The sequence below is a fragment of the Desmodus rotundus genome, chromosome 10, assembly GCF_022682495.2.
Source record: "Desmodus rotundus isolate HL8 chromosome 10, HLdesRot8A.1, whole genome shotgun sequence".
Taxonomy (NCBI): domain Eukaryota; kingdom Metazoa; phylum Chordata; class Mammalia; order Chiroptera; family Phyllostomidae; genus Desmodus; species Desmodus rotundus.
The window spans coordinates 38,693,701-38,719,134 of NC_071396.1; the positions used below are offsets into that span (position 1 = coordinate 38,693,701).

General features: G+C 50.1%; 1 protein-coding gene across 3 annotated transcripts in view; it reads right to left on the reverse strand.

Moving 5' to 3' along the window:
• The window catches only part of INSR (insulin receptor), a 161,655-nt gene that overhangs the window by 12,678 nt on the left and 123,543 nt on the right, over nt 1-25,434 (reverse strand). For 2 of the 3 annotated variants that reach the window (XM_053912401.2, XM_053912403.2), the window contains 7 exons: nt 12,529-12,688; nt 8,395-8,500; nt 7,342-7,409; nt 4,630-4,874; nt 3,185-3,295; nt 2,938-3,097; nt 1,113-1,242 (listed from right to left, as the gene is read on the reverse strand). In XM_053912401.2, coding sequence (XP_053768376.1) covers nt 1,113-1,242; nt 2,938-3,097; nt 3,185-3,295; nt 4,630-4,874; nt 7,342-7,409; nt 8,395-8,500; nt 12,529-12,688 — 980 coding nt within the window. The remainder of the gene's footprint in view (nt 1-1,112; nt 1,243-2,937; nt 3,098-3,184; nt 3,296-4,629; nt 4,875-7,341; nt 7,410-8,394; nt 8,501-12,528; nt 12,689-25,434) is intronic. The other variant, XM_053912402.2, reaches the window with a different exon arrangement.

Genomic DNA, 25,434 nt, shown 5'->3' on the forward strand with positions numbered 1-25,434 from the left:
AAAAATGACACACAGACGGCCAGCTGACATATGTAAAGATGCTCAAGGTCACTGGTCCTCAGAGAAATGCAAATTAAAACCACAATGACGTATCGCCTCACGCCTGTCAGAATGGCCGTCATCAATAAATCCACAAACGACGTGTTGGAGAGGGTGCGGACAAAGGCAACCCCGAGGACTGGTGGTGGGAGTGCAGCCACTGTGGAAGGCAGTGTGGAGGTCCCTCAAAAATTAGAAATAGAACAACCTTATGACCCACCTCTGAACATTTATCTGAAGAAATCCAAACACTAATTTGAAAAGGTAAATGCACCCCTATATTCATCGACCCATTATCTTTACAATAGCCAAAATATGGAAACAGCCTAAATGCCCATTCATATAAAATTGGATAAAGACGTGGCACAAGACATATATTTATAATGGAATATTGCTCAGCCATCAAAATAGAATGAAACCTTACCATTTCCAACAACGTGGATGGACCTAGCAGGCATTATGAAGCGGGTCTGACAAAGACTAATACATTGGGATTTCACTTAGATGTGGAATCTAAAAACCAAAATAAGCTAACAACCAAAACAGACACAGACTCATAGATAAGGAGAACAAACTGAGGGTTGCCAGATGGGAGGGGGCTGGGGAGCTGGGTGGACAGGAGAAGGGACTAGGAAGTACAAACTGGTCACTACGGAACAGTCGCGGGGACGTAAGGTGCGGCCCAGGGAAGGCAGCCAATACTGTGGACTGTGTGTGGTGCCAGGTGGGCACCAAACTCATCTGGTGGGGTCACTTCGTAAATGGTTACGAACATCGAGCCCCTGTGCTGTACACCTGAAACTAACATAATATTAAGTGTCAACTATAATTGTAAAACAAATAAATAAAAGTGAAAAAAGACCCCATTTTTATGCTGCATTCATAAACGCCTGTAAGACTAGTCTCGGATGGAACGTAACAGTGACCGCCTGCTCAGGAGTCCTCAGACCTGAGCCTGCCTTCAGTTTTTGACGGCCGTGAAGGCAGGCTTTAACCGCCCCTCTTCCTCACACCAGTGGAACAACCTGGAACTCAAGCCCAGTGTCCTACCCCCCAACCCGTGGCCCACTCACCACATGTCAGAGGAGGTGGTGAAGACCCCATCCTTCAGGGATTCGGGCGACATCCACCGCACGGGCAGCAGACCTTTGCCACCTTTCCGGTAATAGTCCGTTTCGTAGATGTCTCTGGTCATCCCAAAGTCTGACAACAAAGAGTTCACAAAGCTTACCCCTCAGCCTGTGGCTCAGGCATCTGCCATGCCCCCTGCCTCGGCACTGGCGGCACCCTCAGATGGGCTCACCTGGTCCAGGTGTGTGCCCACCTGGGTGGCTGCCAAACAGCGGGAGCATGGATTCTGAGGGTGCTCATGGGATGTGGCGGGAGAGGATGGGCCACCGTTTAAAGGAAGGGAAAGGAACCACCGAATGGCAAGGAAGCAACATTCCAGCCACAGCCTGGGAATTCCAGGCTCAGACACGCTTGCTTCCCACCCATGACTCACGAGCATCCCAAAGGACTGACTTGGCAGCCAGTCTACTGCTCCCCATTGGATGTGGCCCCACCTAACAGCCAGCTGCCCCTCCTTCGACCACTCTCTTTCCTCACGTGCAAAACAGTGGTGAGTCCCACCCACCCAACCTCCCTCCACATTCCCCTCTGACCAACTATATGTTCCTCTCCACTGCCCTGGAACCAACCAGGCCCACCACCCTCTTTCAGCTACAGGGCCCTCCCTCCATCCCGACCCCGACAGCCTGCTCCCCAACAGAAGCTGCACAAATAGGGCGGCATCATTTCGCTGCTTCCTGCCTCCCTCGCTGATGTAGGGTAAGATCTTCGGGGATTTTAAATAGAATAATACAACCTCCTGCTTCCCACTGACTGCTGACTAGGGAAGCGTCCTTTGGGGTCACACAAAGAACCACGTCACGGCCTGCTTTGCACTGGCCGCGCAGGGTAACGTCCAGATGCCCCTCCTGGGGCTGGCTCCTGCCTCACCCCCCAACCTCACACCTTGTGCCGCTCTGCCCCCCCACGCTCGTCTTATTCACACGCCAGTCGCCCCCCAGCCGCGTGGCCTCTGCACAAGCTCCAGCTGCCCCAGGACGCTGTCACTCAGGTCAGCTTCTGACCCTCCGAGTCTCCGGTAGAATGGCGCCTCCTTTCGGACGGGGGCCTTTCCTCTTGTCAGGGAAGTCCGTTTCTCTCAGTGCTCCTTCCCTGTCCTCTCCATCTTGTGAGCTGTTTCACTGTTCACCTAGAACACCACTGTCCAGAACCTTCTGTGGTGGGGAACGTGGTCGACACCCACACTGTCCCGTGTGGCAGCCTCTGGGCTCGAGGTGGCTGCTGGGCCCCTGGAATGGGCCCCATGTGACCAACACACTGAATTTTTAACTTTACTTAATGTGAGTTGATTTATACGCTGATGGCCACACGAGGCCAGCAGCTGCGTGCTGGTGGAACGGACAAAGACTGCGAGCTCACGGGGCAGAGGAACCGTGGCGAAGTCTCCGTCATCACTTGCAGGCGCCTGCTCGGTGGCCCGCACGCCCGGGCGCACGAGGGCGACGGAGCGCAGTGAATGAGTAAGTTAATGAACGGTGCAACTCCCTGACAGTGTGGGAATCCATACTGTACACGATTGTCTCAACTAACGTAAACTAATAACGGACGTAACGTGCGACCAAAAAATACAATTTCTAAAAATGACAGGTAAAGGAAAAAAGAGATTTTCAAAATTGGAGAACAGCATTACAGAGCGGGGATCAAGCCCCCACCGGAAACCCCACCCGTTTGCACCAGGGGAAAAGCTCTCCAACCCACGGCAGACAAGCCCTTCTGAAAGGAAGAGTGGCCCCGGCCACACATTCCAAAGCGGAGAGCCAGACGAACCTCCAATTTTGACAGTGAAGTCGTGGGCGACCATGCAGTTGCGAGCTGCGAGGTCCCGGTGCACAAACTTCTTCGCGTTCAGGTAGGCCATCCCGTCCGCAATCTCGGCCGCCATCTGGATCATCTCGTGCAGGGTGGGGGGAGGGCGGCCGGGGTTATTCTGAAGTCAGAACGAGAGGTTGTGTTCAGCACCACTGCGGCACCCCGCCAGGGGGGAGTGTCCTGCGGGGCACCTGGAGCAGCTCACCTCCGCCTCAGGCCGCAGGGAACGCAGGTAGCTCTTCAGGTCCCCGTGGGCCATCAACTCCATCACCACCAGCGTGGGCTGGCCCTTGGATACCACCCCCAGGAGACGGACCTGGAGAGCAAGGATGTGGCGTGGGTGGGAGTCTTGGATGAGGGTAGGTGGGAAGATTTAAACTCACCAAGGTCTCCCTGTCTGATCACACACGGCACCCTGCTCCTGGGTCAAATGCCAGGGCCAGGGAGAGGGAGAGCGAGGAGGGAGAATCCAGGACTCACAGTCTGGTGGGTGGGGGCAGGCCTGTGTGTGAATCCCACGCTGAAACATTCTAAGGCAAATCCTGGGCTATCCCTTGATGTCTCTGAGCACACATCGCCACCTTCAGGCCTACACAGTCGCTGTTCCCTCGGCCTGACTCTGTTCCCGCACAAGTCCACACGGATGTCCCTACATCCTGTCAGTCTCTGCTCAAACCTCTTTCTCTACTCCTGAATCCCCCCCGCCCCTGCTCTCCTTCCTCATTTTGCCATAGCAGCATCTCCTAGTCAGGAACCTGTTGGGTTTAGAGTCTGTCTCCACCCACTGTGTAGAAAGCTCCAGAAATCTACTGTATTGCAGAGATGAGAACAGGGCTTACCACAGAGCAAGTGCCCTGCTCACATGCATGGGGCGAAGATGAGGGGACACCAGGTTCATGGAGAAACCAGGCAAGGTGGAAGCAGGGGGCCAGGGGGAGTGTGTGCTGACTTAGGGGGTGTGGGGCTGAGGGGCACCACTGTGTGTTTAAGGGTTAAAAAGGAGCTGAGAAGAGGACGAGATGGAAGCCTCCAGAAAGCACTGGGACAAAAAAGTTTGGCTCCAGGTGAGGCAGGATTGGAGAAGGGAGACCCTTCTCCCACTTTTAGGATGCTTGGGGGGGGGGCTGGGCGGGGGGCTCACACCCACCTTCCTCATGGAGAGGAGCAAGAGCAGGGAACTGACACGCAAGTGATCATGGGAAAAAAGTGAGAGCAGCAAGCATTGCTAAAGGAGTCACTTAGGGAACCAGGGCCTCTGTGAGACTGCGCCTCGGTTCTCAGAGCTGCTACTAAATTGCTAACATGTTGCTAAACTCAGCTCGAGCTGAGCCATAATGTCCTGGAACAACACAGGGACTTGACCATCTGCGTGCAGTTTTCACGCCCTCCTCTGCTTACTGCAACTAACCAAGCCCAGGCAACCTAGGCAGCACCCTTTGTCTGCAGGAGAAACGACACTTGGGGGGTTTGCCTCTGCAAACCCTGCCTTTCCTTGTTCTCTCTGCAGACGGTATAGTTGCTGTCTGAATCAGGGTCTCTCAGATTTCAACTTTTTGCTCAAATAAATGCATCTCATTCTTTACTGTAGCCTGAACCTCAGCTCTGGTTAACAAAAGTAGGCTCTGCTCCCGGGGCAAACGCGGGACTCACCACGTGATGGCAGGTGAAGCCTTTCATGACGGAGGCCTCGTTGAGAAACTCGATCCGCTCCCGCAGGCTGGCTGACTCGTTCACTGTCTTCACCGCCACTCGGGTCTCCGCCTCACCCTTGATGATGTCCCTGGCGTTGCCCTCGTACACCATGCCGAAGGAGCCCTGCCCCAGCTCCCGCAGGAGGGTGATCTTCTCCCGAGGCACCTCCCACTCGTCCGGCACATACACAGAACACGGGAACACTACTCCTCACTTATCTACACAGCATCCTGGGGGACCCCCAGCCGCCTCTGACCCGTGCCCCCCACAAATGCTCACTGACTCCTGGATCCAAGACCTGTGCCAGGCACACCGTCAAGAACAGGACAAGCGTGGGTCCCTGCTATCACGGAGGGGACGGCCACCGCTCAGAAAGGGGCCACACCAGCCCAGGGTCCTCCAGTAAGTGCCTGCTGAGCCTGCATCCCCATCCTATCTGTGTGATTCAGAGATGCACAGTCCCAGGGTGCCACTTCCCAACTAAGGCTGGTACCAAGGGGCTAGGGGACCACCCGGCCTGTGAAACGCCGTCCAGGACCACCTCGCACCCACTGACCCCCAGGCAGGGGCAACTGCTCAGCCAAGCACAGCCCTGGGGGCAGACCCACCCCACTGGGAAGGAATGAGTGGTGGCTTTACGCCACTGTGTGGGGCGGTTTGTTACACAGCATATAAACACCGATGCACGCATGAAGACCTCGTAAGAAGCATCCAAACGCTTCCTGCCTTCCCTGTGCGGCCACTGCGGCAAGATAAACTGTGTCCCTCCCCAATGTCCTCTGTGTAAGCCCTGACCTGGGACCTCAGCACGTGACTGTAATGGAAAAAACGTCTTTAAAGAGAAAATCAAGGTGAAATGAGGTCATCAGGGTGGGCCTTACGCCAACGTGAATAGTACCCTTACAAGAAGAGAAAATGAAGACAAGGGCACACAGAGGGACCTGCACACCAAGGACGGAGGCCTCAGGAGCAACGGACCTGGCTATCACTCGGACCACAAAACTTCACTGCCTGGAACTGTGAGAAAACAAAACTGTTCTCTAAGCCACGGCAGCCCTAGCCCACCGCACAGTCTCCAAACGCTCACGCAGGCACACGGAATCCACGGAAGCGCTGCACCCCAAAGAACTCACAGATGCCCAGGAGAGGTACCCTGCCTGCTGGGGCCCCGCGCTGGGATCCTCCCCTGTGCGTATGCCTTGGCTCAGGCCTTCCCAACCTTCCTGACCCTCGAATCAGAATTTCCAGCCCGGACTGGGTACCCTTGTGCCCTCAGCCCTTGGTGCATTTCCAGAAGGAAGCAGAATGGCAACGGGCAGAGACAGCGCTGAGCAGCATCTCAGCCTCACCCCCGACAGCCGCCCTGAGGATCCGCTGCCCCCTCTCAGATGTGCGATTCCAGTGCCTTTCCCCGACAAGGAGGGAGGCTCCCGGGTCAGTGTTCACTCCCTCCCGCTCCTGCTCCCTCTGCACATCCCACCTGCGGTGACCACCTTTTCTGGTTTCTCTGATTGGACGCCGTGCCATCTGGGGGCCCGGCGCATCCTGGAAGGACTGTGCTGACTCGCAAGAGCTCCTTGCCAACCAGCCAGTCCAGAGCCCACACCCCCAACCACCTGCTGCAGGGAGCTCTCACCCCCAGGGCCACTGTCCCCCTTCCGTCACGACTAATCAGCCCAGGGCAGGTGCCCGACAACAGGGCGGCCGAAATGATTCACAGGAGCCAATCCTGATCCCACTCACCCCGCCTCACCCTTTCCCCCCGACAGAAACCACGCTGGCCCAGGGCTACCCTCCCTCTGCCTCCTGACAGGCCTGGTGGGGTATGTGCCTCCTATTTCTCTGGGACTATGAGCAAAAACGTTTTCCTCCACGACAGTCTCTTCCGTGCCTGCATGTCTTATCAGACCCGATTAGAACAGATTGGGGGTACCCTTAAAAACACCACCCACCCCTGCATCCCGAGCCAGCATCCTGCTGGGCAATGGTGCCCATGCCTTGAAAGTTGCTTTTTGATTTTCACTGCATGAAGCAGTTTAGAAGCTTGCAAAGCAACAGACGCCTTCCCTGGGAAGGCACAGCCGGTCCGTTGGTGCAACCAAGGGACACATGGGTGTCAGACCTCGGCTCCCGCCACCAGCACCACCCTCGTGCTCAGCCGCCGACAGCAGGCCTGTCCCTGGCACCCACACCGCCTCCCACCCGCCCGATCTTGTCCCTGCTTCCTATCTTGCTCACTGATCCACAATCTCCCATTTTGGCTTCCAATTCCCACCTCCCAGCTTGGGCACCAAGTTCAGACACAGCTTTCTAGCTTTGACCCTTAGCACCCTGCCTGGCACAGGCCTCCAGGCCCACACCCCCACAGCCGGGGCACCAGGTTCTCGGCCTCCCAGCCCAGCCCAGCCCAGCCCAGCCCAGCCCAGCCCAGCCCAGCCCAGCGGTCCCGCACCAGCTGCATCAGCCCATCACACAGGTGCCAGTCGGCAGGTGTCCTTGACTGCTCCCTGTGAGAGGTTCTGCAGCAAGGGGCAGGGCTTCAGCTCCAACGAACAAGAGGGCTGGTCTCAGCTCTTGGGGTGTCAACCCTTGACTTGCACTTGACAGTGGTGGCGAAGGAAACCAGACAGTAGGACTCTGGCCACCCACAGGGGAGAGGATGGTACTCACCATCACTGGCACTGAGGTACTCGGGGTTTGAAGAAGCATACAGCGGTCCCAGCGGCCCATCTGGCTGCCTGGAAAAGAAAAAGGGAGGCATTCCCATTGTCTGAGCTTCCCACAGGCCTTCATGGCCCCTGCAGGCCCCCCCATGTAAACAGCACCCCACAGCAGCACCCACGTCCCAGCACTGTTCCGGGGCCATCTCAGCCCAGCGCATGAGAAACAACTGTCACATTTTGGGGAACTTGTAAGCCAGTGTTTAAATATAACCATCATTCAGAAATAAATCAGATAGGCTTACAATGAAATAAACTATATTAAAAGCAAAGATAAGGACATTCAAAACGCACCACTTCCTCATTACCATACTACAGCTCACTCTGATCAGCGCCGTGAAGGCAACTGCATCGCCCCGCCTCTCGCGGGGCCGCACACGTTTGGCAGAGACACCGCACATCAGGGGCCACCGCCCACCCCTCCTAGCTCTGCACTCGGTGGACTGAAATTGATTGCAGTGGGAGTAGTTACACCACGGAAATAGGCAAACGCTACAAACTAAGCCTGATTTCTTGTTCTGTTGTTTGTCTGGGTTTGACAAAGTGACAGAAAAAAATATTAATGATGCAGAATAAACTTAAACATGTCATCTGTAGCCATGATGTTGCAAATGGCACAAAACATTGGGAAAATATTAAGTATTTAAGAATTACTAGGTATCTGATTCCGCAAAGCCACTCCTATGATTGATGAACATGTATGTCTTTTTCATTTCTGGCCTATTCTTAACATAAACAAAACGAACACTTGTTTGTCAGCAACCACAGGCTGGCTACAGATGCAAAGGTTCAGGGGAAAAATCAACAAAAGCATTTGCTGAGGGGAATCACCATAGCCCGGGCTGCACATTGCCTCACCGTAGTATCTGTAAACTGCGCTACATATCATTTAGATCAGTAACATTTGTAACAAACTTAGATACAGCTGTGCCTACATCTCTGTATCTATCTGGGCTTGATTTTTCTGCAGAGCCAGTTGTTACCCATCCACCACCGCACTAACCTCTTTCTCAGGAACAGATAAATACTTCCAATCACAACACTGAAGAGGAAGACAAAGATGAGGGGGCCGATGATAATTTTTGCAATGTTTGTATCTCCAATGTCTACTGAAATACAAGAAAATACGTTTTGTATCAAAATGTGTTCACATCACGAGCCACATCTACAAATATATGGAGGGCCACACACACTTTTCTCCCACCTCTTGTCCCTGAGGTTCTCACTGGTCTCCTAGACCCTACTTCCCAGCAGTCCTGAAACCCCAGTTAGCTCCCCGGGGCTGGGGCGCAGGCTCGGACGTCCGTATTCTGGAGGCGTACCCCTGCCCCCCATTCCACTGTCTGCTGCCAGCCCTCTCTCCCCATCCGGGGCCAGCTTCACAGCCACGCCACCCAGGCCTCTACCCACAGCCCCACACTCCGAAGGGCTGTGCCTTAGGTTTAAATACCCCCTAGTCACCATCTTGAAAGTCTCAATTGTAAAACAAGGGCCCTGCATTTTCATTTTGTTCTGGGCCCTGCACATTAAAGAGCCCATTTTGGTTCGGAATAGCAGCTGTGACAGATGACAAATCCACTCGGAAGTGCTAGACGGTCCTGCCCCTCCCCCTCGACGCTGGCCCGGGAGCCCTGGCAGAATACCAGGCAAAATGGAGTGCACGGCCGCCAAAGAACCCCTTTTTAACTAGCTGGAGAATGTGAAGCGGCCTTTATTTGTTAACACCCCCACCTCCAGACTCCTCCCAGCCAGGGAAGAAAACGGGTTCGGAAAAATCAGAGAAGGGACTGGTTGTTGGGGCCTTTCACAATAACAGCAGCTTCCTCAGTGCTCACTAAAAGCCAGGCCCTGTTTGACGTGCTCTGTGCAGTGATCTTATTGAACCGTCCCACGAGCCAAGGCGGAGGCACTCTGACTAACTCCAGTTAGCAGGTTGGGAAACGGAGGTGCGGGGAAGGGAGAGGTCCTGCCCACAGTCCCAGAACTGACCCATAGAGTAGCATGCGTCCAACCCAGGCCATCGGCGGGAGCTCCGACCAATGCCCCGCACTGCCTTGGGGACAGCTCTAGTCTGAGATGCCTCGTCCTCCGGTACCTCCCCAACAAAAAGCAAACCGCCAGGGTCGTCTCCCGTGGCTCCTGGCTGGCTGAACATCTCCAGAAATGTTTAGTGATCGAGTGTGACGTGGGAAGCAGGAACGTGTAGTCATGTGCAGCTGCGTGTGCGGGTGTTTAAACGTCCCTCCTCCCCTCCCTTTTCCCTAAAGAGCGGGAAACCTGGAGGTGACTATAAGTGGTTAGGTCTCCGCACGATGCACCCCCACCTCTGCTTCCCAGACCCGGCAGTGCCGCTCGCTCCTCAGCTTCCAGTGGCAGCCAAAACTATACTGACGGAAGGGAGGTCCCCTGGGAGCAAAATCCAAAAGGAAGCGGCTCTCGCTCTGGGCCATGCAAGGGCAGGGACGGAGAGCACCTCCTTCAATTCTGCACCCTGGTGCCTTGCTTCCCTCCTTGGCATACGGTGGAGAACTTCTTTAGAAAGTATAGTTGACCTTTGAACAACGCAGGTTTGAGCTGCATGGGTCCTCTTACACACAGATTGTTTTCAATAAACTCTCAGTACTGTAAATGTATCTTCTCAACGTTTTCTTTCTTCTCGCTCCCTTTATTGTGAGGATACAGTATATAGTACACAGAACATACAAAATGTGCTTGCCGACTGTTCATGTGATCGGTAACACTTCCTGTCCGCAGTGGGCTATCAGTTGAGTTTTTGAGGAGTCGAAAGTTACACGAGGATTTTCGACGGCCGGAGGGGCTGTGCCCCTTGCCTGGCGTTGTTCAAGTGCCGCCTGTCATCTGAAGTGTGGCACTGAGCTCTCCGGGGTTTCGGTTATTGTGAGGGACACTGTGCTGGATTTCCTTACCATGTATCGTCTTAAAACGTGTCTGGTTCTTTCCTGAGGGTACATTTCTAGACAAGAACTGCTGGCTCACAGTAAGCGCTCTGGTAAGATTTCTGGTGCACATTACTTAAGTGCTACATTTGAGCACTGACCAACCATTAAAAAAAAATTCCATGTGTCTGAACTCTCGGACAGCACCAAGCTCTGTGACTGTAAAAAAGAAACCAAGAAAAACTTCGCCAGTTTGATAAGCTGAAAATTGCAACTTGTTTTAATTTGCATTTTTCTTTTTTAGTGTGGTTTTACCTGAGGTTGGACATTTTTTCCTTATGTTTTCTATTTGTTTTTACATGGGCTTTCTACATTCTTTGCTTATTTTTAACGCTGGGACATTTATCTTTCCCTCATACAATCTATAAGTGACCCTCGAACCGCAAGGGAGTTGGGGCTTCGACCCCTCCACAGCTGAAAATCTGCATTTAACTGCTGCCCCCAAACTCAGCTACTAACAGCCTATGCTTCGTGAGTTCATGTACCATATACTGTACCCTTAGAATACAGTGAGCTGGAGAAAAGACAACGTTAATAAGAAAACCTTAAGGAAGAGAAAACACGCCACTCTGTTTTTTAAAGATCTGCGTACACGCAGGCCCGAGCAGTTCGGGAGTCAGCTGCACTCTCCGTCTGTGTTCAGGGTGCTAACCTTCTGCCCACATGTCACAAACACCTTCCCCACCCCGGGAGTATTCTCCTCCGGATTTCACTCGTGGGGCCCCTGCTTCTTGGAGAGGGACTCCAGATCTCAGAGAGCCTGGGTAGCAGTAGGTCTTTGTTGTTGATGAGCCTCTTGGGAGGGGCCTGAGCTCGTGTCAGGAGGTGAGATGACTGGGGATGCGCTGGCCGCCAGAAGAGCACGTATGCGGTTGGGGGGCGGGGGGCAGTATTTCCAGCCAGCCTGACCTCCAGAGAGGGGGGCAGGGCTGGAGGTCCAGTTCAGTCACGTGGCCGATGACTTGGCCCATCACACCTGGGCAGGAAAACCGCAGTAAAAGCTCTTGACGGCAAAGCGCAGGGATGAGCACCTCCACACGCCAAGCGGTGAGACAGTGCGTCCTCGTCCATGGGGAGGGAGGGCAGCCCCGCGTCTGGGGCCTCCTGGCCCTTGTCCTGTGTGTCTCTTCACTGGCGTGGTCCTGATTCACACCCTTTACAATAAAACTGTCTTTGTGATTATAGCATTTTCCTAAGTTCTGTGGGCCAGGCTAGCAAATGATTGAATAGAAATGACATAACAGGAAGGGTCATGGGAATCCCCAAACTTGTGGCCAGTTGGCCAGAAGTGCAGGTGGCCTGGAAAACCCCAGACTTGCACCTGGCATCTCGGGGAGAGCCACCTCGTTGGCAGCTGCGCTCTGGCCCTGGTGGGTTCTGTGGTGACCCCGGTGGGCAGTGTCAAAAGCACAGTGCAGGATACCCAGCTGGCATCAAGGCTCTCGTCCTAGTCCTGACCCTGAGCAGAGCCACCCCAGCAAGAATCACCCCCACTCCGCACACTCCCATTGTGCCAGGTCTCTGGGCGGCCAGCCAAGCAGAAGCCACACCTCACCCCTTCCCACCAAGCCTCTGCTCCTCTGCTGGTGCAAAGCCTCCCCTCCATCCCAGCTGTCTGCCTGTTTACTCATTCCAGGGTCTAGGCTCCTGCCACGTGCCACACTAAGCGTCCTCCTTTGCCCTGGCTTGTACATTCTTCAGGTCTCGGCCAACTGGGCCCCAGCTCCAGGGAGCACTCCCTGACTAGCTCTGCCTTCCCCACCTCTCCCTGCCCTGCTGTGCAGTGTGTCCAGCTGGCCCGGGGGCGGCACTACGGCGTGAACATGGAGAGCATCCTCCGTGGGAGGACATGGCCCACCTAACAACAAAGATCAAAACACCAGTTCAAAGGGGCTGGTGTGCTTATCAGTCTTGTCCTGTTCCAGGCCCCATGACCTCCATGATGCCACTGAAACCTTCCCTTCACCCCCAGAGGTGGTCCTACTATTTTCCCCATAGTCAGATGAGGAAGTACAAGCTCAGAGAGGGCAAGCACCTCACCCCAGTCACACAGCAGACACTGGTGTAGTCCAGGGCCAGCAGGCCTAGCCTCCAACCTCCCCCCATTATTCTCTGAAATGTTCTGTTGTTCCCAGCAGCAAGCACAGACCCAACTCGTCCAAGTTGCCATGCAGACTCACGATAGTCTGTCACGTAAAAATAGGTGGTTTCCGTCCAGGAGCCGTTGCCCGCCAGGGAGGTGGCCCGTACTCGCACGCTGTAATTCCCTGGCAGCAGCCCACGCAGCCTGCAGCCCTGCTCCTGAGCAAAATTCCTGCGGGAGATGCACAGGTGCAGCTCCTGGAAGACAGGAAAGAGAGGGGTGGGGGACTGCGCTTCATACGCTCGGGCATGTGCAGCTGGGGTGAGACTGTCACAGCCGGGATCTGCTCAGAAATGACACACAAGGAGTTCTCATGGTCAGCGGCAGCCCGTCTTCCTTGACCAGAGCCAGCCGTCTGGCCTGGGTCACGTCATTTAACCCTCACAGCCCCACGGCTTAGTCTCTCCTCAGAGACTAAGGGAAGCGAGGCTGTGCACAGAGTTGGCAAACTTCCGTTGTCAAGGGCCAGAGAGTAAGTATTTTCAGCTTCAAGGGGACAGATGGTCATTGTCACCAACTCAACCTTGCCGTCAAAAGCAGCAAAAGCAGTCAGAAACCAATCCCAAATTTATCACATCTGTAAACGAACAGGCACGGCTGTGTGTCCACGAACACGGTGGGGGCCGAAAGCTGAGCTTCACGTCACTGACCTGTACGTGCAACACTTCTTCTCACGTTTCCCCAACCAAGCTGAGGTGCAGAAGCAACTCCGAGCCCATGGGCTGCAGGAACTCAGGCACACCCGTGGCTGAGGCGGCGAAATGATGCCTGGTAAGTGCAGGGCCAGCCCTTCGGCCCCAAATAGTCTGCCGCCAAAACTTCCTGCAACCACTGAGGGCAACTTCCACCCAGCCTCCAGAAAGTCCCTGGAGGGCAGGAAAGATGGGCCCACATCACCTAAATCACACATCAGGCCTTCACCGTACCCCTGCTGGCCTCTACCTCATTAGAACCAAATGGGTACATGGGCTTAATGTCTTAAGAGTAAATTTAAATTCCCCTTCCTTCCTTCCTTCCCTACCTTTCTTCTACTGGCACTGAAAACACGGGGGCCCTGCCTGCACGGCGGATAAGAGAGAGAAGGTAGGCACATACACCCCAGTGATAAACACATACAGAGCTAAACCCAGAGCTTACTAGGACAGGTGTGATGCTCACAGGGTCAAATGGTGAAAACTCGCCCACACAGCTTCAAGCTCCCGGTGCAGGCAGGGAACTGGCCTGGAGAACCTTAGGGGCAGGGAAGGAAACGTGAAGACTCCCGTGTTTATCAGTGTTTATCATGTGATGAGAGCAGCCAGAAAACAGATCAGGCTGGGAGCTCCGGTCCAAAGGTTCTTCCAAGAAGGGTGAGTCACCAAGCAGAAAGGGACAAATAAGCAAATACAGAAACCAAAGGCAACAGCTATCCAGCTATCCAGGACAAAGGGGACACACACCCTTCAACCTCAGTCACTCACCCGATGCCTGGGGTGTGGATGAGAAGGGAGCATGAGGAAAGGAACTAGAGCAGGGGCATCAAACTCACTGTCACCGGGGGCCACATCAGCCTCGCAATTGTCACTAAAGGGATGAATGTAATTTCAACTCCTGAACAGTTAAGGAGGAGTTACATTTACACAGTCCTAAAATTACATTCGGTCTTTGAAGGCAAGTGCAAGGCTGATGTGGCCCCCGGTGACAGTGAGTTTGACACCCCTGAACTAGAATCTGACAGAGCTTTCTCCACAGACACCAAAAGGTTTTTGTAAAAGCTGGCAAGAATTGTGTGCCCTGGCTGGTGTGGCTCAGCAGATTGAGTGCAGGCCTGCAAACCAAAGGGTCAGGGTTTCGATTCCCAGTCAGGGCACAGGCCTGGGTTGCAGCCCAGGTCCCCAGTAGGGGGCGTGCGAGAGGCAGCCACACATTGATGTTTCTCTTCCTCTCTTTCTCCCTCCCTTCCCCTCTCTCTAAAAGTAAATAAATAAAACCTGTTTTTAAAGATCTAAAAAAAAAAGCTGGCAAGAATTCTGTAAAGCTGGCCAAGTCATAATGGTGTAAAAAAGGTTTTACCTTGCTTCGTACATTATCGAAGTGATGCTAGACAATTAAGGAAAATGTTGGAGATCATTGACCATCTTGTCCTCAAGAAAGTTTTTTAAGAAGTTATAATAACCTCTCACTCTTTCCTAATTTCCCCTGATCTCTCTGTTCCCCTAAATGTTGAATAGGGCTGATCTGTGGGGACCAGGGCCAGGGCAGGCAGGGCAGAGGATGCTGGGGATTCACAGTGGGGATGACCACTGCAGACCCTGGGGCTCCAGGAAGAGCAGGGACAGCTGGGAGAACACAGGGTCAGGTCCACTGCCCACAGGGTGACCAGCAGTCCCAGTTTACTGGGGACCAAGGGGTTCCTAAGATGGAGGTAAGACCAATGCTCAAGCCTGGAACACTCCAGGCAGGTGGGGTAGAGTTGGTGACAGCAGCAGCAAAAAACCAAGGCCAGCCTGCAGTGACAACACGTGTTGCTCGCTGCGCACAGTCTGTGTTCTCCTCCCTGCTACCAACATACTCCAGGCTTCCTTTGGCAACTGTGCCCCCCCACCCTCACCCCACCCTGGTTCCAGGGCGCACCCTGACTATCTGAAGCTATAGAGTCCCACTGGTCTGGCGAAGGGCACACATTTCAGACCCGAATGAGCCATCATGTAAATACAAATCAAGGCCACAATGAGATACCACTTCCCTCCCACTAGCATGGCTACAGTCAAAAAGAGCAGCCCTGGCCAGGCGTCTCAGGTGATTGGAACATCATCCCACACAGCAAAAGGTTATAGGTTCGATCCTCAGTCACGGCACACACCTAGGTTGTGGGCACAGTCCCCGGTCCGGGTGCAAACAGGAAGCAACTGATTGATGTTTCTTTCTTACAGTGAAGTTTCTCTCTCATTCCTTCTCTCTCTAAAATTAATAAATACACCCTTGGATTTATTAAAATCCAAGTGAGGATTAAAAATATATATTTATAAAAAAGGTACACTGGAACAGGGTTGGCAAGGATGTATAGAAACTGGAACCCTCCTACACTGCTGGTAGAAATATAAGGTGGGGGAGGGAAGACAGTGGGTAGAGTAGGTGGCAGCTGAGCGCACTTGTCAGAATACCCAATGGGACACTTAGTGTCCTTCTGAAGAACAAAGTGAACAGCCAACAGAATGTGAGCTGATATGAAGTTTGGAAGCCAATGTGAGCAGAGGACGCTTCAAACCCGGTGGTGAGGAGGTGTATAGGCAGACAGATTAAGTCCCTGGCGTGGTGCCTTAGTTGGCAGCTTCCACTCAAACATGGTACTTGGAGACCCGGGTCCATAATAGAAGGCTTCGGCTCCCTCCCCTCCTAAGGCAAGCAAGGAGCAGACCCCCACCCAGGAAAGGTTTGAACTCGCAGAGTTGCTGGGGGCATGGGGGCAACACAAAAGGTGCGCTGACACACACACTGCTAGCTGCCCACCAAGGTGGGTGGTGGTCTCGCCCCAGGGCATTCCCCAGTTGGGGCACCGGAAGCCACAGCTTCTGCAGGGACAGCACCGACTTCGGAGGAGAGCTGGGTCTATGGTTAACAGCCTAGTGGCTCCCCTCCCTCCCAGAGTGAGAAAAACACTGACCCGCCTGGAGAGGCTCGAGCTCCTAAAGTCACTGGGGCTGAAAGAAAGGCATAGGGCGCACAGGCAGACACACAGCTGGCTGTGCACCCCAGCCTGGGCGGTGGTCCAGGCTGGTCCAGGACAGTGCCAGGGAGCTGGGAGAAGAGGAGGGCCTCGACTGGCTGTGTGTGAGACAGGCTGGACTTGCCTCAAGGATTGACCAAAGGGGTGCAAAGTGCGGTGCTTTATCCACAAGAAAAGGCACAAAGTGGGGAGTGCGGGCTGCACAGCACTCTGGAAAGTGAGCACCTGTGATTATCGCAGCCCAGAGTGAGCCCACTTCTCAGCAGAACCACCGCAAAGTAAGAATGGAGCCCGACCCCCACTGCCGCAGGAGCTGGGAGGATCTGCAAGCCTGCTGAGCAAATACCAGCAGGAAGCTCTTTTTTCTCTTTTTCCTCATTTTTTTTTTTTTTAATTCAAAAGTAACACAGTAAGTCCTGGAGCTGAGAGAAAACCAGAGACAGCTCCAGAAAGAAGTCAGAAAGCAAAAACCAACACCTGGACAAAGTTCACCTCCCACTTCATTAGAACTTGCATTTTTAAAAAATTTAATTTCTCTTTCTTCTTCTTGTGAATATAGGTTCTTGTTATTATTATTTTTTTTCTGTTTGTTCTGTGGTGGCTCGTTTTTCTCCCTGTCATATTGGATCTCTCCTACTTTCACTTCACTTGTATTCCAAATAACTCACTACTCTTGGTCTCTCACTTTTTATTCTTTTTATTCAAATTATATATTTTTATCATATTGTTGTTGTTCCGAAGACCACGCAGCACCCCTCCCCTGTCTGCATCTACTGGGTCGTCTTCCCGAGCTTTACTGCTGTGGTGGTCGGCTTCCCTGCTCTCACACTGCGGGGGGCTTTCTCTCACTGTTGCTCCTCCACCTAACCTCGCATAAGGGCTCCTCTTTCTTAAGTCAGCTCACGTTTTTCGCCCTCTGATGAGTCTTCTTTCTTTTCCTCTTTATACAAACAGTGGCTAGTTAGGCAAAATACCACAGTTACTGCTGTATTGCTCCAACGGAATTCTTAGTTGTTCACTATTTGTTGGTTCTTTAACCCTCACAGAAATTGTCCCACTGTCTTACTCCATTTCGCCTTCCCCTTGCCCCTGATTAGGAGAGTGAGGAATCTTACTTAATTTTTTAAAAATTTGTTTTGTTTCCCCCTCTCTCTATCTGGACTTTACTCCCTACTCTTACTAGTTTACTTTCCCTCTTAAATGATTTTCTCTTAAAATCATTTACTTTATGGGAGACATCTCATATTCAATCTCTGCTTTAGTACAATATTCTTATTCCCAAACTTTATTAAACTTCTTTCAGCTGTTGTTGCTATTGACTCTACGCTGGTTTTTGTCCAATTGTGCTCCTGTTGGTCCAATACCTTTTAAACTGTACCTGAGACCTTGTAGTATACTTTTCCCTCTTCTCACCCCATTGTTCCCACCGCCCTTACGTGTTTCACTTATGTTTAAAATTTTGCTCTCTCCCTACCTTCACCTCAGTGCTATCCCCACTCTTCTCAATTCTCCGCCCTCTGAACACTCAATACCATTTCCTCTTTTTTGATCATCTCGTATTCCCTTTGTCACATCTTTTAAAACCCATAACGTCTCTTCACCTTTAGCAACATGTGCTCAAGTTCAGCTGAGACTGCGGAAGCGCTGGGGCAGTCCCATTTGCTGGCTCAGGCTCGGCTGCCTGGTGACACTGCTTTGTCAACCACACCAGTACAACAGCATAAAAGACCAGGTGGGGGTTGTGACCACCAGCTAACCCACTAGAGGGGAGAACCCATCAGCATAGAAGCCCCCAGCAAGTAAAACCCAAGTACAACAAGAGAGCCTGAAGCAGGGTGCAGCCAAGAGGAGGGCCCCAAGAAGGGATTTGTAAGGGGGTCCGGAACTCAAGGTGTCCAGGAAATATTAGAAAAATATATATAGGATGTCCTCACCCCCACAAGCCTGAGCCAGGGGGGATGGGACACATGGAACAGGGCCATTCAGAGCTGTTTTGGGTAGCAACAGCTTTGCAGCTAACCCCTGGCATGGTCATTCAACATATCTATAACCTTTAACTGGTTTCATGGATGTGTTAAATAGCTGTGGGCATGCTTTGAGCCAGGGGGATGGGAGCGAATTCCAACCAAGATGGGACTGGGAAGCAACTCCCCCTGGTTACAGAGCCTTTGTGAGAGCTTGGACAAGATTGGCTCCACACCATTGGGCCACACCTGCCCGGACTTACTATGGCAGCCCAGTAAAGCTGGAAGAATACGGGGATGCTGGCAGGTGTAACTGACTATAGGAGGAGTTGAAAATGGGGCTGCAAAAGAAGACAGGTGCTGGGATTTAAACCTGGGCACGGCAGCCATAGAGAGAGAGGACCACAGGGTTCTGAGGGGAAAGGAAGAGGACCACGAGGTTCTGAAGTAAATGGGGGGCCACGCGGTTCTGGAGGAATAGGGAGGACTACGTGGTTCTGAGGGGAAAGGAGAGGACCACGCGGTTCTGATGGAGTGAACAGGAGAGGACCATGTGGTTTTGGGGTGCTTCTTTTTGCCACGTTGCTTAGGCAGCAGGAGAGACTTTGCCGGGAAGAAAAGGGGAGAAAGGACTCTTGCTGGTGGGCCATAAGAAGGTGCCGCATGGCTTTGGATTAACTGGAGATTGCAGCAGCCACACAGCTGATGGTGCTGGGAGCCTGAATCACAGACTTCTACTTCTTTTCCTGAGATACGGTACCCTGGACTGGGCACAGGGAAAGGGAAGGACTGTGCATCTGTGGGTATTCTAAAGGATTTTAGTATCTTATTAAAGACATTAAGCCATTACTCTAAGTCTGTGTAACTTTTAAATAAATAATTCCTTTCCTTTTCACCAGTCTCTGACATTGAGAAACGTCTTTCCTCTGACGGCAGGCATTTCAAACCTAGCAGGTGTGTGTGGGGGGGAACCTCCAGAGACAGAAAGGGGGGATCCTTTCTGTAATAATTTATCATGAACCACACCCCCCGCCTGCTCTGTAACAAGCCCACACAAATGGAAGAAAGGGCAATCTTAGAGTTTCCAGACAAGGGGAGCAGAGAGACCGCACCAGCAAGTCACACAGAACTGCTGCTACAGAAGACCACCCCACGAAGACAGCTGACAAAGCAGAGCATCCTGGGTGGCACAAATAACCAAAAAGAGCCACCTAAAATGGGGAGACAAAGAAAGAGCCCCCAGTCATATGGAAAGGAAGAACGACCAGTAAAAGAGCTAAATGAATTTGAGGGAAGCAATCTATCAGATGCAGAATTCAAAAAAATGGTTAAAAGGATGCTCAAGGAACTCAGCGACAACTACAAGGAACTGAGCAGGAACTGCAACAACATGAAAAAGGAAATAGAAAATGTAAACAAGAACCAGGGAGAAATGAAGAACACAATATCTGAAATACAAAATATACTGGAAGGAATTAAAAACAGGCTGGATGAAGCAGAGGACTGAATTAGTGAGCTGGAAGACAAGGTAGAAAGAAATACCGAAACAGAGAAGTAGCATGAAAAAAGACTCAGAAAGTATGAAGAGAGCTTAAGGGAATTTCAGGACAACATGAAACATAACAACATTCGAATCACAGGAATACCAGAAGGAGAAGAAAAGGAGCAAGGGATAGAAAATCTGTTTGAAAAAATAATGACAGAAAAATTTCCTAACTTGGAGAAGGGAAAAGCCAAGCAAGTGCAGGAGGCACAGAGGGTCCCAATCAAGATGAACCAAAGAGGCCCACTCCCAGACACATCATAATTAAAATGCCAAATTTTAAAGACAAAGAGAGCATCTTAAAAACATCAAGGGAGAAACAGCTAGTATCATACAAGGGAGACCCAATAAGGCTGTCAGATGACTTCTCAACAGAAATACTATAAGCCAGAAGAGATTGGCAAGAAATATTCCAAGTGATGAAAAGCAACGGCCTGCAACTGAGACTACTCTATCCAGCAAGGCTCTCAATTAAAACGGAAGGCCAAATAAGGAGCTTCCCAGACAAAAGAAGGCTAGAGGAATACACCTCCACCAAACCAGTGTTATAGGACATGCTAAAGGGACTGCTTTAAGGGATGAAGGTATAGAGTGAGAGAGAGAGGAACACAAGGGCAAAGGGGGAAAATGGTGAATTAGTACCTATCAATAATAGCCTTAAATGTAAATGGATTAAATGCTCCAATCAAAAGACATAGGGTAGCGGAATGGATAAAAAAACATGACCCAGAGAACCAAGATGGCGGCGTAGGTAGACACACTGTGCCTCCTCGCACAACCAGAACTGACAGAGAATCGAATGGCAAGGGGGTCCGACACCAGGGAAATAAAAAATAAACATTCATCCAGACTGGTAGGAGGGGCGGAGATGGGCAGCCGGGGGGGAGAGGACTCGCGTGGCTGTGATGGAACCGAGACTGGCGGAGTGTGGGAGGAATGGCGCAGGCAGTCTGACCACTAGCAGACCCTGCGGCCCCATATTCGCGCAGATAGGCCGAGAGGGCCGGACTCAGAGTGGCAGAGAGCAGGGCAGGCAGAGCAGTTGGTAGCACCCTGCGGCCCCACATTCGAGCATAGATAAACCGGACGGAACGGCGGGGAGCGAAGCAGACCGTGCAACCCAGGGCTCCAGCTCGGGGAAATAAAGCCTCAAACCTCTGATTGAAAATGCCCGTGGGGGCTGGGGCAGCAGCAGGAGAGACTCCCAGCCTCACAGGAGAGGTCGCTGGAGAGACCCACAGGGGCCTAGGGCGTGCACAGGCCCACCCACTCAGGAACCAGCACCAGAGGGGCCCAGTTTGATTGTGGGTATCGGAGTGAGATTGAAATCAGGAGGAGAGTGAAGCGGGCGCCAGTGCTCCCTCTCAGCCCCTCCCCCACGTACAGCGTCACAACGCAGCGACCAGCATTACCCCGCCCGGGGGACACCTAAGACTCCGCCCCTTAAAGTAACAGAAGCGCCAAGACAAAAAAAAAAAAAAAAGGCCCAAATGACAGAACACTTCAAAGCTCCAGAAAAAATACAACTAAGCAAGGAAGAGATAGCCAACCTATCGGATGCACAGTTCAAAACACTGGTTATCAAGATGCTCACAGAATTGGTTGAATCTGTTCGAAAACCAGATGAAAAAATGAAGCCTATGCTAAGAGAAACAAAGGAAAATGTACAGGGAACCAATAGTGATGCAAAGGAAACTGGGACTCAAATCAACGGTGTGGACCAGAAGGAAGAAAGAAACATCCAACCAGAAAAGAATGAAGAAACAAGAATTCGGAAAAATGAGGAGAGGCTGCTTAGGAACCTCTAGGACACCTTGAAACGTTCCAACATCCGAATTATAGGGGTGCCAGAAGGAGAAGAGGAAGAACAAAAAATTGAAAACTTATTTGAAAACATAATGAAGGAGAACTTCCCCAATCTGGCAAAGGAAATACACTTCCAGGAAGTCCAGGAAGCTCAGAGAGTCCCAAAGAAACTGGACCCAAGGAGGAACACACCAAGGCACATCATAATTACATTACCCAAGATTAAACGCAAGGACCTACATCCAAGATTACTGTATCCAGAAAAGCTATCATTTAGAATGGAAGGGAAGATAAAGTGCTTCTCAGATAAGGTCAAGTTAAAGAAGTTCATCATCACCAAGCCCTTATTATATGAAATGTTAAAGGGAGTTACCTAAGAAAAAGAAGATCAAAAATAGGAACAGTAAAAATGACAGCAAACTCACAGTTATTAACGACCACACCTAAAACAAAAACAAGAGCAAACTAGGCAAACAACTAGAACAGGAACAGAACCATAGAAATGGAGATCACATGGAGGGTTGTCAATAGGGGAGTGGAAGGGGGAGGGGGGGAAGGTACAGAGAATAAGTAGCATAGATGATAGGTGGAAAATAGACAGGGGGAGGGTAAGAATAGTGTAGGAAATGTAGAAGCCAAAGAACTTATAAGTATGACCCATGGACATGAACTATAGGGGGGAAATGTGGGAGGGAGGGGGTGGGCAGGATGGAGTGGAGTATGGGGGGGAATGGGACAACTGTAATAGCATAATCAATAAATATATTTAAAAAAAAAACATGACCCACACACATGCTGCCTACAAGAGACCCACCTCAGAACTTTGAAAACCTACACAGACTGGAAGTGTAGGGTTGAAAAAAAATATTCCAAGCAAATGGACAGGAAAAAAAAAGCTGGGGTAGCAACACTCATATCAGACAAAATAGACTTCAAAACAAAAGCCATAAAGAGACCCAGAAGGTCACTTCATAATAGTCAAGGGAAGAATCCACCAAAAAGACATAAGCATTGTAAACGTATATGCACCCCACAGAGGGGCACCAGAATATATAAAGGAAATCTTGGAGGACTTCAGAAAGATACAGACAGCAACACACTTACAGTAGGGACTTTAACACCCCACTGTCAACAATGGATAGATCTTCCAAACAAAATATCAATAAGGATATAAAGCTCTGAACCATGCCCTAGAACAAATGGACCTAACTGATATGTATTGATGAGCCTTTCATCCCAAAGAAGCAAGATACACATTCTTTTCAAATGCACACAGAACATTTTCAAAGACACACCACATGATAGGACACAAAACAAGCCTCAACAAATTCAAGAAAATTGAAATCACATCAACCACTTTCTCAGACCACAAGGGACTGAAATTAGAAACCAACCTCCAGGCTAAAACTCAAAAACATTCAAATTGGTGGAGACTGAACAGTATGCTATTAAATGATGAATGGGTTAATAATGAGATCAAGGAAAAATTTAAAAATTTCTGGAAACAAATGAAAATGAACACACAATAGTCCCAAACCTATGAGATACAGTGAAGGCACTCCTAAGTGGGAAGTGCATAGCATTACAAGGCTACCTTAAAAAGATAGAAATATTTCAAATAAACAACCTAACCCTACAGCTACAAGAACTGGAGGAACAACAACAAAGCCCAGAGTGAGTAGAAGGAAAGAAATAATATCACAGCAGAATTAAACAACATGGAGACTAAAAGAACAATTCAAAGGATCAATAAATCCAGGAGCTGATTCTTTGAAAATATAAACCAAATCAACAAGCCTTTATCCAGACTCATCAAGAAAAAAAGAGAAGACCCAAATAAACAAAATCAGAAACAAAAGAGGAAAAATTACAACTGATACAACAGAAATACAAAGTATGGTAAGAAATTACCAAAAACAAGTATATGCTAAGAAATGTGAAAACCTGGATGAAATGGACAACTCCTAGAAACATAATCTTCCAAAACTGAACCAAGAAGAAGCAGAAAGCCTGAACAGACTGGTAACAGCCAGTGAAACTGAAGCAGTAATCAAAAAACTCCTGGCACACAAAAGTCCTGGGCCAGACGGCTTCATAGGAGAGTTTTACATTTAAGAAAGAGCGAACCCCAATCCTTCTCAAACTATTCCAAAAAATCCAAAAACAGGAAAGACTCCCAAACTCTTTTTTATGAGGCCAGTATTCCTAATCCCCAAACCAGATAAAGACACAACAAAGAAAGAAAACTACAGGCCAGTATCTCTGATGAACATAGACATAAAAATCCTCAACAAAATATCAGCAAACCACATCCAGCAATACACTAGAAAGATCATACACCATGATCAAGTGAGATTCATCCCAGGGATGCAAGGATGGTACAATATTCACAAATCAATAAATGTAATACATCACACAAACAAAAGGGAAGACAAATCACATGATCACATCAACAGATGCAGAAAAAGCATTTGATAAGGTACAGCACCATCTGTGATAAAAACACTCAGCAAAGTAGGAGTAGAGGGAGCATTCCTCAACATAATAAAGTCCACATATGAGAAACCTACAGCCAACATTATACTCAACGGGTAAAAACAAAAGCTTTCCCCCTAAGATCAGGAACAAGACAAGGGTGTCTGTTTTCACCACTCTTCTTCAACACAGTATTGGAAGTTCTATCCACAGCATCAGACAAGAAAAAGAAATAAAAGTCATCCAAACTGGAAAAAAGGAGGTAAAACTGTCATTATTTGTAGACAACATAATAGTGTACGTGGAAAAACCCTATAGACTCCACCAAAAACTACTCGACCTAATAAGTGAATTTGACTGAACAATGGGATACAAAGTCAATATCCAGAAATCGAAGGCATTTTCGTATACTAACAACAAAACAGCAGAAACAAAAATTAGGGGGAAAATCCCATTTGCTAGAGCAACAAGAAAAATAAAGTACCTAGGAATAAACCTAACCAAGGAAATAAAAGACCTGTACTCAGGAAACTACACAACACTGAAGAAAGAAATTAAGGAAGACACAAACAAATGGAAACATGTACCATGTTCATGGATTGGAAGAATTAACATCATCAACATGTCCATTCTACCCAAAGCAACTTATAGATTCAACACAATTCCTATTAAAATACCAATGACATATTTCACAGATATAGAGCAAACATTTCAGAAATTCATATGGAACCATAAACAACCCTGAATAGCTGCCGCAATTTTGAGAAAGAAGAACAAAGTAGGAGGAATCACAATACCTGACATCAAACTGTATTACAAGGCCACTGTAATCAAAACAGCCTGGTACTGGCATAAGAACAGACACATAGATCAATGGAACAGAATAGAGTCCAGAAATAAACCTAAGTCTCTATAGTCAATTAATAATTGACAAAGGGAGCTGGAACATAAAATGGAATAAAAACAGTCCCTTCAACAAATGGTGTTGGGAGACCTAGAGAGCTACATGCAAAAAAAATGAAACTCGACCATCGACTTACACCATACACGAAAAGGTGAATAAAAGACTGAAATACAAGTCATGACACCACAAACACCCTAGAGGAGAACATAGGCAGGAAAATTTCAGATGTTCCGCACAGCAATATTTTCACTGACATATCCCCTAGAGCAAAAGACAGACAGGAAAGGGTAAACAAATGGGACTGCATCAGATAAAAAGTTTCTGCGCGGGGAAAGCAAGCCTAAGCAACATCAAAAGGGAAATATCCATATGGGAAAACATATTTGTCAATGATACCTCAGACACGGGTTTGCTCTCCAAAATGTATAAAGAGCTCATGCAACTCCAGACCAGGAAGACAAGCAACCCAATTTAAAAAAGGGCAAAGGACCTAAACAGACACGTCTCCAAGGAGGACATACAGAGGGCCCAGAGACATATGAAAG